The 14,286-nt window shown below is 42.5% G+C and overlaps 1 protein-coding gene and 1 long non-coding RNA gene across 7 annotated transcripts in view; both read left to right on the top strand.

Annotated features, from left to right (window-relative positions):
• The window catches only part of RGS14 (regulator of G protein signaling 14), a 104,650-nt gene extending 97,537 nt beyond the window's left edge, over positions 1 to 7,113 (top strand). For all 6 annotated transcript variants that reach the window (XM_075600865.1, XM_075600868.1, XM_075600864.1 and 3 more), the window contains one exon: positions 72 to 7,113. In XM_075600865.1, the coding sequence (XP_075456980.1) occupies positions 72 to 505 (434 nt within the window). In that variant the 3' untranslated portion in view covers positions 506 to 7,113. The remainder of the gene's footprint in view (positions 1 to 71) is intronic.
• Positions 7,114 to 12,738: 5,625 nt separating this feature from the next.
• The window catches only part of LOC142495399 (uncharacterized), a 31,257-nt gene continuing 29,709 nt past the window's right edge, over positions 12,739 to 14,286 (top strand). Inside the window, exon 1 of the long non-coding RNA XR_012801729.1 lies at positions 12,739 to 13,301. This is a non-coding gene — a long non-coding RNA (uncharacterized LOC142495399). The remainder of the gene's footprint in view (positions 13,302 to 14,286) is intronic.

Here is a 14,286-nt window from a genome sequence, read left to right as displayed (position 1 = left end):
CTGTAGGAAAGTATACTATATGTAGATGTTTCGGCATTGGTTACATCTCTAGTAATATTTTTCTGTAACAGGATTGGTTGAGATGCTGAACAGAGTCCAAAGTTCCCGAGCAGATGACCAGCGTGGCCTGCTGTGTAAAAAGGACCTGGTTCTCCCAGAATTCCTCAAGCTTCCTACAGACAAGCAATGTGATTGCTGCCACATGTCCAATCTGCATGATTCAACACGGCTTTTGAACACTTCATCATGCGGCCTGGAAGCCTCACAGGCTTTGTCAGACTGCAGTGCACACACCAGCTTCACCAACACCAGCTCACCATCGCCAGGAGCCGAAGGTTCTCCAAATTCAAAGGCACAGATACCAGATGGTTTCACATCTCTGCCTGAAGTGACTTCTGCAAACATCGACACGGTTCCTGAGGAGATCATTTCAGATGTGACCTTCTTGCATCATCCTTCAAATGAGCATAACGGGATGTGTACAGAGGATCGAAATTGTACATAGTAATGATGTTAATGACTTGTATTTACGAAATAATTTCACCCCCTAGAGTGGAATCCTGGCTACACATTTTTTGGCTCGAATGTAAAATGAGGTACCGGAAGAAACATTGATTTGCCCAAGATCACAAACCCGCAAGCTTGTATAATCAAAACCAACACTTTCACCACTACACCATGGCCCTGACCATGCTTACAAGAGGCTTACACAATCTGAAGAGTTGACATTGTACACTATAGCAAAGCAGCTGTACTCAAGTGTAATTATTTCACTTTTATTTATGACATCTGCTTCCTTACAATATCATTACCGCTGACCGTAGCAGGCTGAACATTCTCAGAATTCACTTGGCATGCCAGGAAATGTTACTGTCCAAGCCCATTCATTAGCGGTCCTTGTGTCATGTAAACAAACTTCTCTCTTGTCATGCAGCAGTTCTGCAAAGGAAAACGCACACCAAAAACAGTAACACATTCATTCTGGATCTAGAATGTAAAAGACATATTTGGTTAACATTTAATGTCCAAAGAAACGCATCTAAAACCTAAACAATTATGCAAAAATCTTAAAACTGTATGTTTAGGGCATCTAAGACCTGGCGCATTTTTTTGTTAGGAGAAGAATTGCCTCCGGTAATAATATTGGCATTTTGTAACTAAAAACATATGATTCCTATCGCACTAGATAGCCACTCTCCACGGACACATTCTAAGCAAAAAGCCTTGATACAATTATGTTAACTAATACATATTTCAAATGTTGTCCACTTTATCATCTAAATGTAGAAAGTGTTATTCACTTAGCTTGATGCATCTCCTAGTGATTTGAACTCAATTAGTAACATTATCTGTGCATCAACAGTTTATATGTGATGATTTGGAAATATTTGACTCTTAGCGTGTGCCCTCCTCACACGTTTGTACCAGGCATTGAACCGTACGGTTGGATTATGGGAAGCTAGGAGAGTGGTCAATTATTTGTAAGGGGCTCACTTACAGGCAGCTTTGCAGTTGGTCTGCACACCAGCTATTGTCTGCATAGTATGGATTAAAATGTGCTTAGTGCTTTTTCAGTCTCATTTTGCACATTCGAGCAGCTGCAAAGTCTAATGTATTATTTTAAATGGCTTGCTGAATATTGATACATTTCACATCTCCCTCCGCTGGGCTCTGCAGAAAGGTTTTATCATTTGCACATATATAGACAGTCGGATAATAATGTTTTTCTTGTATTGCCTTGACAGTGTACACTGCCCCGTAGAGCTTAACATCTATTTTTTTTTTGGTGCCTGACACACAGGGAGATAACGTGATTGGCCCCAGGTCACAAGGAGCTGGCACTGGGATTTAAACAAGGCTCCCTTGCTTCAAACTCTGTGCCATTGCTGAAATGAAATCTCTACTGCCTGCTGTGTTATAGGCTTCTATTCTTCCCCTACTCAGGAGAGTTCTAGTGTACACTAAGTACAAAGAGTTTGAAAAGTTTAACTTTTTATTCATCATACCAGTTTGCCATCAATGTAGTTTTGGTAGGGTGAATAAAAAGCATAACTTGCATAATTGTTACTTATTGCACTGAAGTTTTTTCTTTGTATGAATTTATTGCAAGTATAATATCATTTTTGATTCCCCATCCTCTGGAATATTTAAATTCCATTAATTTGAATGGGATTAAATCGTCCCACCGAAGGTATGATCTCTTTTCTCAGGTAGTATTTGGGGGACTTGGATTTCCTGGCAGTATCATGTACCCCACACAAGAACATACCGATGAAGCAGGCGTTATCGGTGCGATAACGCATTAGCCCCACCCCTTTTTTTCATGGGTCTAATCCACACACAATAGCGGCCACGTCCACTGGTGCGTTGTGTGTGTGTGTCACTGCAACGTGCCAGCGGGAGAAATAACGACTGCTACATCTCTAATTTAGGAGTTTCTGTACAAGGTGCAGACATTGTCATTCATAACTGGAAGCATGTGACACTGAAGGAGATGTGTATTCTTTGTGTACTGCTAGATGTATCTGTAAGCTTGCATCTACCAATATTGGCATTTGGTCGAAACCTACACAAGTCTGTCACTTAAATTTAGGACGCGCGTCAGCAAATCAACTCCCTCCACTCTTACTGTACATATGTAACTATTAGTAATATTATTTTATGTGTATGCTTGGCTAAGAATATACAAATCATGTAATACTGTAAACTTTATATATTTTTGCAAGTAAGAGATACATTGGAGAAATTAAGAATATTGTTTCATATTGTATTTTTTTTTTTTTTTTCAAAAGCACGTTTAGTCTGGGCTGATACCAACTAAACCCTCAGATTATTAAACATCAAAGGCCATTAAGATGTTAAGAGGAGGCTAACATTATGCATCTCTGATACTATCCACAAGAGTTGTTATCCTCCGGTATAGGGTTAACGCACTGCGAGCCCGTGTTAGCTTCCATTGACATGCATGGCAATTAACACAAGATCACAGCGCGCTAACCCAAAACAGAGGTTAGTGAATCTCCCCAAAAGTACTTTGTACTAAGTTTGCTCCACTTGTTCTAATGAGCGATTTGGGGACTTGGCAGCAGGTAGTGGAGAAGTATCTCAAGCCAATGTTATGCTGAGACGTACCGCAGCCTCAATCATCCTTGTTATGTGTCCATTAAATCCACCAGGTACGAGGTAAATAGTGATTTCTGCCACCAGCCTCAAACGCCAAACACTCGCGAAACAAGCTTCATACATTTGACATCAGCACAAATGGATGTCAATGATTACAGTTCATCATGGAGCAAATTGCATCATTTTAATACATGTCCTCCTTAGAGTCAAAATGAATTAAAGGCCATAAAGAAAGCAGTTACTGTCCAAGCATGTATTCTATCTGTGCTCTTCACAAGCATGTATTCTATCTGTGCTCTTCACAAGCGTGTATTCTATCTGTGCTCTTCACAAGCGTGTATTCTATCTGTGCTCTTCACAAGCGTGTATTCTATCTGTGCTCTTCACAAGCGTGTATTCTATCTGTGCTCTTCACAAGCGTGTATTCTATCTGTGCTCTTCACAAGCGTGTATTCTATCTGTGCTCTTCACAAGCGTGTATTCTATCTGTGCTCTTCACAAGCGTGTATTCTATCTGTGCTCTTCACAAGCGTGTATTCTATCTGTGCTTTTCACAAGCGTGTATTCTATCTGTGCTCTTCACAAGCGTGTATTCTATCTGTGCTCTTCACAAGCGTGTATTCTATCTGTGCTCTTCACAAGCGTGTATTCTATCTGTGCTCTTCACAAGCGTGTATTCTATCTGTGCTCTTCACAAGCGTGTATTCTATCTGTGCTCTTCACAAGCGTGTATTCTATCTGTGCTCTTCACAAGCATGTATTCTATCTGTGCTCTTCACAAGCGTGTATTCTATCTGTGCTCTTCACAAGCATGTATTCTATCTGTGCTCTTCACAAGCGTGTATGAAAATGCATGAATCTCTTGTACTATCATATTTCTAGCTCTGCATTCATCAGGCATTGAAAGATGTACTCTGTGCAGTATAAATACATTTAATCATGCAACTGTTTAAAACGATGGCAGCATTCCTCTGTGTCATGTCTAGCATCTTCTCAGCAAATACATAGGAAAATGACAGGGTCCAATACAAAATGACAGAGCACTATTTCATACATGCACATATACAAAGGTATGTTTTCTAGCACACACTAATGTAAGGATAGTGTGGGGGAGACATGCACATAGTTAGTTATTACTGAATGGGTCACAAATCAGCGTAATGGAAGTCAATTTAGACTCTTTATTTCCTAAAGGTCATACTGGGAAATAATAGAGCAATGGGAGGCGTTTGATACAGTAAGTCTATCAATTTATGTGTTTCCTGCCATCGTTTTTCTCCCTTCATTTAGCATATTAGATATGCTTTGAAAGTGTCTTTCCATTGCTTGGGAAGATCTCAGCTCCATTCAAATAAAAACTGCATGGAAGAATATTGAAGGTGGAACCTAGATGGAGATTCACACGTGCCATTGTGGGGTAGCACATCCCGATCCGGCCCTGACTGCCATTGACTTGAACGGTGGATAACGCTTCATAGTGATGCAATACTCTGCATCAAGGCATAGTGATGCAATACTCTGCATCAAGGCATAGTGATGCAATACTCTGCATCAAGGCATAGTGATGCAATACTCTGCATCAAGGCATAGTGATGCAATACTCTGCATCAAGGCATAGTGATGCAATACTCTGCATCAAGGCATAGTGATGCAATACGCTGCATCAAGGCATAGTGATGCAATACTCTGCATCAAGGCATAGTGATGCAATACTCTGCATCAGGGCATAGTGATGCAATACTCTGCATCAAGGCATAGTGATGCAATACTCTGCATCAAGGCATAGTGATGCAATACTCTGCATCAAGGCATAGTGATGCAATACGCTGCATCAAGGCATAGTGAATCTCCCCCGCAGAGTTCAATAAACCACAGTTCTGAGCTGGAATTTTTGGCCTATTCTCTCTATAGAACTTGCGGCATTTGTATGAAAATTGATAAGCAGTTTTTTTTTAATGTTTAATACAGACAGGACAGAATTGTTAACCTCTCCTGCAGCATGAAGAGATGCTGAGTGGTTTTATGCATTGCATGTTGTATTTTAATTAGAAAGATCCATTAAGAGCAAGACAAACAATGCCTGACAAGGATTGTTATAGGCAAATGAAAAACAGTGTGTACTCCAAAAATTCTGGGAAATGAATGGTCGTTTTACAAACTGCAACTTTATAATGGATCATTCTGTGAAATCCACTATGTCCATTGGGACAATGGCTCTTATTGTCCTAGCTGGGAAAGCAAAGATTCAGCGCTGTTGCACAGACAGCCCAATTGATTCCAATGAGTTTGACGGGAGTCTATGTATCAAGGTGATTTAGGAACAAAACTAGTTCATTTTCATCTTGTGTTAATGCATCAAGATGCTTTGTTGCTTATTTGATAAGCTCTGAAGCGGCTGGGAAACCCCCCATTAACTTGAATGGGAGTTTTCAGCTGGTTGCAGTGTGATCAACTGAATTGGAGCTTAGATAATAGGTACCTTGCAGGCACTGTACGCTGGGCTGTGAAGGTGGTAATACTAAGTGCTGTCCTGAATCATAATTATATCTAGCAATGATGTCAGACATAATATTAATCTACTGTTGTGTACAGTGATCATAATGTTCTCATAAAACAATAACGTTCCATCAGAAGACAATTTAGAGAAGTAGCTGACATTCATCATTCTACACAAATCTGTGACAGTCTGAGCATTAATGGTGGATTACTGCAACAAACGGGATGGATGGCTTGAAATAAATGGAATCGTACTGTATCTTGCTGAAGAAGGATCTGAAAGGGAAAGTAATAAGGCTCTGGAATTAGTTGCCTAATGGAATAAGAGAGGCTTGGCTTTTATCGTTGATGAAAAGACTACATGGCATGATGTTTTGCTCTGGTGATATGAGAAGTTGCTGGACAAACAGCGATGATATCACCGTAGGCACAGAACCTACAGAATGTCTATAGGTGAATCTCACCAGAGATCATGAACTACTTGCTTGTTGTGGACCGATGGTCAATATTCCTGCAACAAACTGCAATGTAGTGCACGCACCTCTGGCAGCAAAGGTGTTAAATCCACACAAATGTGGATACATACTTGATACATACATACAAGCTTGATACATACTGTAGATACAATGCACCACCTGCTAATATATCCCTACATACTGTACAGCTGGCAGAGTACTTAGAATGGCGCATGGTAACATTTACATTCACATGTCTGCTCTATATATTTTGGTATCCGAGTCACATGAAGGTTATGGCCAATATTCACTAAACAGTGCTATTCCACAAGGTGCTTTCGGCGCTGGAACGTGTCTTCTCTAATAGCACCACGTAGTAAATCTGCCCCATAGTGACTTGCACCAAGGTTACAAAGACTTGACACTGAGGGGCCTACTCATTAAACGACGATAAGTGCATTTTTGGGCAAAAAAAATGATTTTTTTGTACAGATTTGCATCTTGCGTATTCATTAAGTCCTTACTGTATGTCTAAACCGCGAGAAAACGGCTTTTTTTTTCTTACACAATTTGGTCCTGACTATACATTTCTGTGCAATAGGCATCATTTGTACACACATGAGCCAAATAACATATTCATGAGCTATTCATTAAGTTGCGCGTTTGCAGATCACCCAGAAAGGCACAGCCAGAAATCTCTCCTCCCTCAGGTAGACTACATAGGGGTTTTGCTGAAGAGGAGAGAGGGAGAGAACAGTAATTTTATGCATACAGTACATGCATCCGTAGATAATTCTACGTGAATACAGCAACAAAAAAATCTGATTTTCATTGCATCCAACTGCATGCTATTTCCGTAGGACTGCAAGTTTAATAAATAGGCCCCTGAGTGACCATGTTCTTTCATTTCAAAGATCATTTCCACAACCGCTTTTCTCCAAGATAATTTTAGCATTTGCAGGTTTAAGAAATTGATATTGCCTATAGAGTGAGAGTCATTTTTTTATACTAAAAATAGGAAACAGAGCCTGTGATTTATTGTCACTGATTTACAAATAAATATTTTTATTGTTTAAATCTTCTGAGTGCCTAATATGTTTTATGGTAAAGTATATGCAGTGCACGCACGTATGTTTTTTCTTTTCTTCCTTAAGATTGTCATTCAGCCTTGATTCCATTTAATTTATGAGTTTTTCCCCAAATTGTATTGTTTCAAGCTCGATGAAAACCAAGTGCCAACATTATTCTGTTGGTCCTAGAAGAATTGCAAGCTAAAAATAAGCCTGCGGTTAACTGATAAAAAAGAACTTGGCATTTAACAAAAAAGCAGACCCCGCTGACACAATTAATATAATACACAAAGGACCTATGCTTCAAAACATATTCCCACACACAGTATCCAGCTGCACGATTTGCTTTACTTACTATATTTTTTGATCAATTGTAATAGTAAATTCTGTTACTGGAGATCTGTAACCCGGGCTTCTTTAAGGCACCGATGGGCCCTGGGCAAAGTATAAACTAGTGGGCCCCTGAAAGGAAAAATAACTAAACTAATGCATTTTGGGCCGGGGGGGGGAGTTATGGACTGAGGGAGGGGTGGGGAATTAGGTATGGTTCTGGGGAGGAGGAGGAGGTATGGCCTGGGGGTAAAGGTATGGACAGGGGTCCAAAACAGAGCAGTGGGAGAGCCGAGTGTGGCTTAAAACAGCCCTTCCACCGGCTTCCAGTAGGCCCCTCACACCGGTACCTCCGCAGATACCCTCTAGCATCCCCCCTCTGACATGCGCCTCTGCGGATCTGGCACTACATGTTAGGGTTGCTAGCCCCCTTGACTCACAGGGCCCTGGGTGTGACCCTGACAGCAGTGGGCTGGGAAAACTGCCCCCTTTTGCCTACTGGATAAAGAGTCCCTGCTGGGAACACTGTGCAATGTACTAAAGGTACCACTAGTGAAACACATATTTCCCCACCCGCCTCCCCCTTCTGGGAGATCTTGCTGCTACATGGAGTGTGGTGGTGCATACCTGCTGGCTCATAGTAGATCTGAGTCTCCTGCATGGTGGTAGGGGATGTCAGAACAGGCTTCTGGGGCATAAACTGATTCGTACTCATGGTGACAGCACCTCCATCTCTTGCAGGCCCCAGGGATGAGGGGAGCAATCCCTGCAGGAGAGTTCTCTTCCCTTCCCCTGATAGATTGAAGTCTCAGGCGGAAGGTATGGTAAATACTGGAACAGTTTATTCCTTACAGCAGATAATACAGCATATACAGCAACAGACAGAGCTTAGGGCCTTCACCCTCAGGATGTCTCCCTGGACAAACACTGCAGGTACAGGGCCCCCACAGCTGTCCTTGCTCTTCTCCTAGTCCCTGGTGGAGTAAGAGGAATAGTCCCCCTGCCACTCCCCTAAGGGAGGGCCCACAGATTGGCAGAGCCCTGCACAACTGTTATGGGTAAGACGGGCCTCTCTCAAGGGTAGAGGCAACTGAACTAAATCAGGAAGTGCAGCTCCTTAAGTACAGGAAAAGCAGGAACCAGTCCTGAGTCGCTGATTGGACACAAGGCCTGGTTGCACCGCCTCTTTCTTCTGTGACTCACTGAAGCTGCAGGAGGTGGGGAAAACCCAGGATTAGTCCTGCTAGCCCTGCTTTACTAGGGCTTACTGCCAGGAAGAGGGCAGACTAGTAGCCAGAAAACCAGCCCTGGCTAGGCTACACTAGTTATAAACATTTTGAGATATAACCAAACTAGTTACATTCTGTAAACACTAAACTATGTAGAAAACAGATATTGAAAATAGGTCTTCAATAAATATTACACTGGCGACACACTTTATTCGAGCTCGGCTAGTCCCACGAATTCGGGTATACCCGGGTGTATTGAGGTTTGTGACTGTTTTCTGCCCGAGTGCACTGAGGTATTTTCCAGGCAGGGATTGAAGCATTTTATTCCCGCTGGCTGCAATACTGCACAGTATATATATATATACTGCATTACAATTCATGAATTTATGCCATCTGGTAGACACGCGAAGCATGGCAGCCTATTAAATCCTAATCATTATCATTTAACAGATCAGCCGCCCGTCAGCCAGGCATGAACCCAGGCTGGGAAGGCAAACGCAACGGGGCTTGTCAGAGGTGAGGAGCGGCGCATTCCAGGTATCTGCCAGGTACATACTGGGTATTTGCTCGAATAAAGTGTGTCGGTGCAGTATGTATTAATTTATTTGAGGAAAGTATTATCGTGTATTTGTGATAACCCCAACTCAACAGCTACAAAAATAGTGTAAAATGTTACAGTACAAGTATTACTTAATTTAGTCTTTTTTAAGAACATACCATTCACATCTGTGAGCCAAGTGCAGTCCATTTCTGTGTGCCAAAATATTGGACTAAAACCATTTTTGACGCCAAAGGCTCATATTAGCAAAAATAACGTTCGTACAACGGTTCACTCACGCATTTCAGATTTCTGTGCCTCAATTTTAAAATCCATTGGCCATGCTTTGCACATAGACCCTATTTAGTGAATAGAAACTGTTTAGGAATAACTAGCCAAGCTGACAATTGTTCAGCTCTGCTGAGAGATTCTCTGGGCTCTAATAAGCACATGTCATGTCACCAGTAGCTCCTCTCCTCTCTCTTTCAGGTTAGAGCGCTGGGTTAGAGACATGTATCTCTGATGTCTCTCTGTCGCTGTTGTATGTGGATGGGAGATGTCCTTTTTCAAGGATAGATTACAACGCAGAGCTCTGACTAGTCAGTCATAATATTTAAGATGTGGGCACAGATGAAAGGACCCTTCTGTATTACTGAGAAAACTAATGGGATAAAGTTAAGGGGCCTATTCAGGTAGCTTCGATAAAATCACTCGATTCGAACGGTTTGACATGACCCTATCAACCGGTCTGACATTTGTGTTATCATAGTATTCAGAAAGAGTTATCGCAAGACAGAAACCGTTCGGTAGGAAAATGCCATACCACTTGAGTTAGCAGTGCCTTTAGCTTTGTCTTTTTCTAAGTACTGCCCGTGCGATCTGCCCACAGTCTGTAAGAGCAGCGCAGAGAGAGCTGCATCTCCCTGCACAGCTCTTACAGGCGATCACACTGTCTTTATTTTATTTTAATAACCTAGTATTGAAGCAGGGGGTCTGCGCACCACATTAATTTCAGCCCCGGGGGACCCCCTGCTTCCCGAGTTACAGGGGTGCCGGTATCTCCGCAAAGTTTAAATATACCGGGGCCTGTATCTCAGAAAGCAGGGGGTCCCCATGGCTGAAATTAATGCAGTTCAGCTGATTAAAATAAAATAAAAACAGCTTTATTACCTTCGCAGATAGCCGCTAAGGCAATGAAGGGCTTAAACCAAAGTACCTGGTTTGTTTGGGGTGGGTGAAGGGGGTAGTTCCCCTAGGGTGGGTGTTTAGGCCTACCAGGAAGGTTGCGGGAAATAGAAAATAGAAATGCGGGAACCTCTAACGCGTTATATGCACCTGTGCGCTTTTCTTTGAAAAGGGTTTGGTTCAGTGGTCTCCTGGGATGGGGGATTAGGGTCCCTCAATTTTTAGTTTCAGGGCAGAGGAGGATGCGTTTGCCAGGGGGTATGCGAGGATTCGGGAGTTATTGGGGGCAGTCCTACCATAGGGTGAAGTTATGAGGCCTGTGAAAAATGTGTCTGTCACAAGGGGTAACAGAGGTCCTGTCGGAGGCATACTGTAGTGGAGGATTTCCCTCTGAGTCTGCCAGTTGTGGCAAGCAATGTGGGGATGCAGAAGAAGCAGGGTGTAGTGGCAGCCACAGTGGGGGAAACACAAGAGGAATTATCCAATGTTAGTTTTAAGGAGCCTTATCTCTGTCGAGTTAACCCACTGGGGATACATTTGCCTTTGTCTACAAAAGAGAAATTTGAGCAGGGGAATATGTGGACATGTGGACATTGCTCCAGGTTGCAAGGAATTGCTGGTAAGAGTGGTCAAGAAGGGAGATGATAAAGGGATGATGAGAAGAATAAGCATATACCGAGTACTTTTGGGCATTGGCTAGAGGTCTTTGTCATCCTGGCTAGTCTGATAGGTGTCACCAAACTTGTGCTCTGAGCTCTCCAAATACCAGCATACGATGTCGGAGGCCTTTAAGACCTTTGGAGGCCTGGTGGAAATACGATGAGGTCTTTTGTCAAAGGATGGCGGCACAGAAGAAGCCGCAATGGGGTTTCACAGACATTGACTTGTGGTTGTCACTTATGGTCCTTCATCCTTTCAGAGCAGGGTCGGCGGTCTACTACTCAGCGGGCAATCGACCAGAGCTGGAAAAGGTACAGCGGGTTGCAAGCCATATGTGCTGGACGTATAATGAAGGAAATTTTAAGTGGGGGATAACATGTCAATTCATGCATGCATGTTAAGGTTGTAAAGGAAATCCCCCGCCCCAGAAGTGTTTCAAGAAGGGGCAAAGCTGAGGTGGATTCGGAGCGGCTAAGGATGTTGCAAAAAAAGAGTGACAACACCAGTGAGAACCAGCCGCGATGGAGGAGTGGCTCGACAGGTACCCCTTTAAAGAAGCAGCAAGGACATTGAGACACGGCGTTCGGGAGGAGTTCTGGATCCCGTTCACCGAATGGGAGTCAGGACAAGGAGCCAGGAATTTAAAATCTGCCACAAAACATCGGGAAGTAGTCCGTAGTCAGCTGAAAAAAGAAGAACGTTTGGGCTGTATGGCAGGTCACTTTCAGTCATCCCTCTAGTTGCCAATTTGGGACTGTCACCATTGTGGGTGCTCCCCAAGAAGGAGTCCGGTACATATCGGCTGATGTACCATCTGTTATATCCGGATGGGGCTTCTGTTAATTCCGATATTGACAAAAACATTTGCAGGGTGACGTACACGCAGACTGGGAAGTGTGTTAAATCCTGCCACGTGTTAGTCCCTTTATTTAGGTTGTTTACCTTGCAGATTCTGGGTATGGGAAGACTCCTACATCCATTGGGCCGAGGAGAGGGCGGCTCGTAGGCTTTATTGGAAGCAGCTAAGTGTATGGTGTTTTGGTTGGGGTTGCTGGGTATGTGTTGGGCCAGACCCTTCCGGAGCTGTTGAGGATGATGGTCCGGTTGTGTTAATGTTGGGAGGAACGACCTGACTAGGGTCCGAACGCTTGATTTGTTTTTTTTGCAATAAAGAGGGATATAGCCCAGATTTATTTGACTTTAGTTCTGCAGTGGTAACGTGGTCCGAAGTAGTGGCTAGGCACGTGTGGCAAGGAGCCAGGCATGTCAGAGCTGTGGAGAGAGATAGGTGGAAGCTAAATGAGTTTGGAGGGGCATTGGTCAGGTTTGTGTAGGGAAGATGGCGTTCATCTATCAGACATAGCCTGCCACATCTTTAATATGGGTCTTCAGGATAGGTTGGAAAGAGCACTGGGTTTGGGGCAAGACCAGGCAAATTCGAGAGGTTAAAATTGCTCAGCTGTTGGTGGTGGGAAACTCTCAGGTACGAGAATATGCCCCCGCTGACTTGCAATGAAACCCACTTTAGAGTCCCGGGGTTCCAGTATTAAAAGCTGGCAGATTTACACTTTGTAAGGGCTGTGAGAAGTGACTCTCCCCTTCTCAGACAGACTACTAATGGGGGCTGCTGCAGAGGTCGCAGTCAGGCTGAGCTTTGCTAGTGAAGATTGATGTTTTCTCACCAGTTACACACCGTCACTTATCAATTGCAGCAATAAGTGGCCCTGATTCTTTATCTTGTGTATGTGCATGAATACGTTTTTGAGAGAATTGTCTCTTAAGGAGATCGATGGAAATGTTATCAAGGAGAATGTATTTATATAGATTATTCATCTAAATATTAAGCGGGTCTCCTTGATGAACAGGAAGACTCTGTAAGGGCCTCATTGCATACATATATTTCTACAATTGTGTTGATTGGGTGTTCATAGCTCTTAAGGTCTAAGGAGCCAAATAACGGATGTTATAGCATTTTACACCATTATGTTTGAACAGCAATGCATTGTTCTGCAATGTGTTGCAGGCCTTTCCAGCACTGCAGGTGTTAAGAAAACAAGAGCAGAGCCCATCACTGCCATTCTGTTGGCTGGCTCAGATAACCATGTGACAGTTCAGAGCCTGCCTGGGCTGTCTGTGAGGTAATGTGCATTGGAATCTCTGCAGAAAGAAAGCACAGGAGAGCCAGCAGGAAATCTTAGGAAGAGCTCGGAAACAGGTAAGGACTCAGTCACTCACACAGTCACAGCAGCGTACAACAACAAGACGGGGATTGACACCAAGATATAGTGTAATATGGAAAAGTAGTAATGTGTACTATGTTCTATTGTACTGTGCATGGTGTCCTGTGTGTACGGTTTAAACATGTACAGAATGGGAGTGGTTTGTCTGGCAGAGCATATCTGTAGTACTGTTAGCAGGCTTTGAGTTTCTGTTTGTATTCATTCTCAATAACGTGTGTACAGTATCAAAGTCTGTATAGTATGTGTTACTGTCTTTCTGTAGAAAATCATATACTTTATGCATGTGTGTGTGTGTGTGTGTATATATATATATAGTGCAGAATAAATATATATATATATATATATATATATATATATATATATACATATATATATATATATATATATATATATATATATTTACATACATACGCTTAAATAATGACATCTACCCAATATGTATTTGTATGAATACTGTTACACTTTATCATACAATTACAGTATATATAACTGTATGTGTCTTTGTGTAACTGAGCTGCACAATTCTCTATATCTGATGCCTGCATAAGAATTTTTCCACTCAATAAATTGAGAACATTTGAATAAGAAGCAGCTCCTCTGTTTATGTCATCAGCATCCTGCTGTTATTTGGACTTGATAGCAGATGAAAAAGAATGTGGCACTTGGTATTTTGACATCTCCATTGCAATTCTAGATTTAAGATGGAAATAGAACGGTCTCACATGAACATTGTGCTCACCATTAAAAAATCTCTTGTAATTCATTGTGAGCATAATATACTGTACAGTATGTGCAGGAGGGCTAGGCCACACTCACTATTACCATTGCTTCTGACTAGGACAGTGTCTTTCAACAGGGCTTCCTAGGTACCCTTGGGTTCCCCGGGCGTCCCTAAAGGGTTCCCTGTAATTTTGAAGCCATTTGAAAATGTTACCAAATACAGAAGAATTTACAATGCCA

Source organism: Ascaphus truei, chromosome 5, assembly GCF_040206685.1.
Source record: "Ascaphus truei isolate aAscTru1 chromosome 5, aAscTru1.hap1, whole genome shotgun sequence".
Classification (NCBI taxonomy): Eukaryota; Metazoa; Chordata; class Amphibia; order Anura; family Ascaphidae; genus Ascaphus; species Ascaphus truei.
Note: the sequence above shows the minus strand (reverse complement) of the source record. Positions and strands in the feature narration are given on the sequence as shown.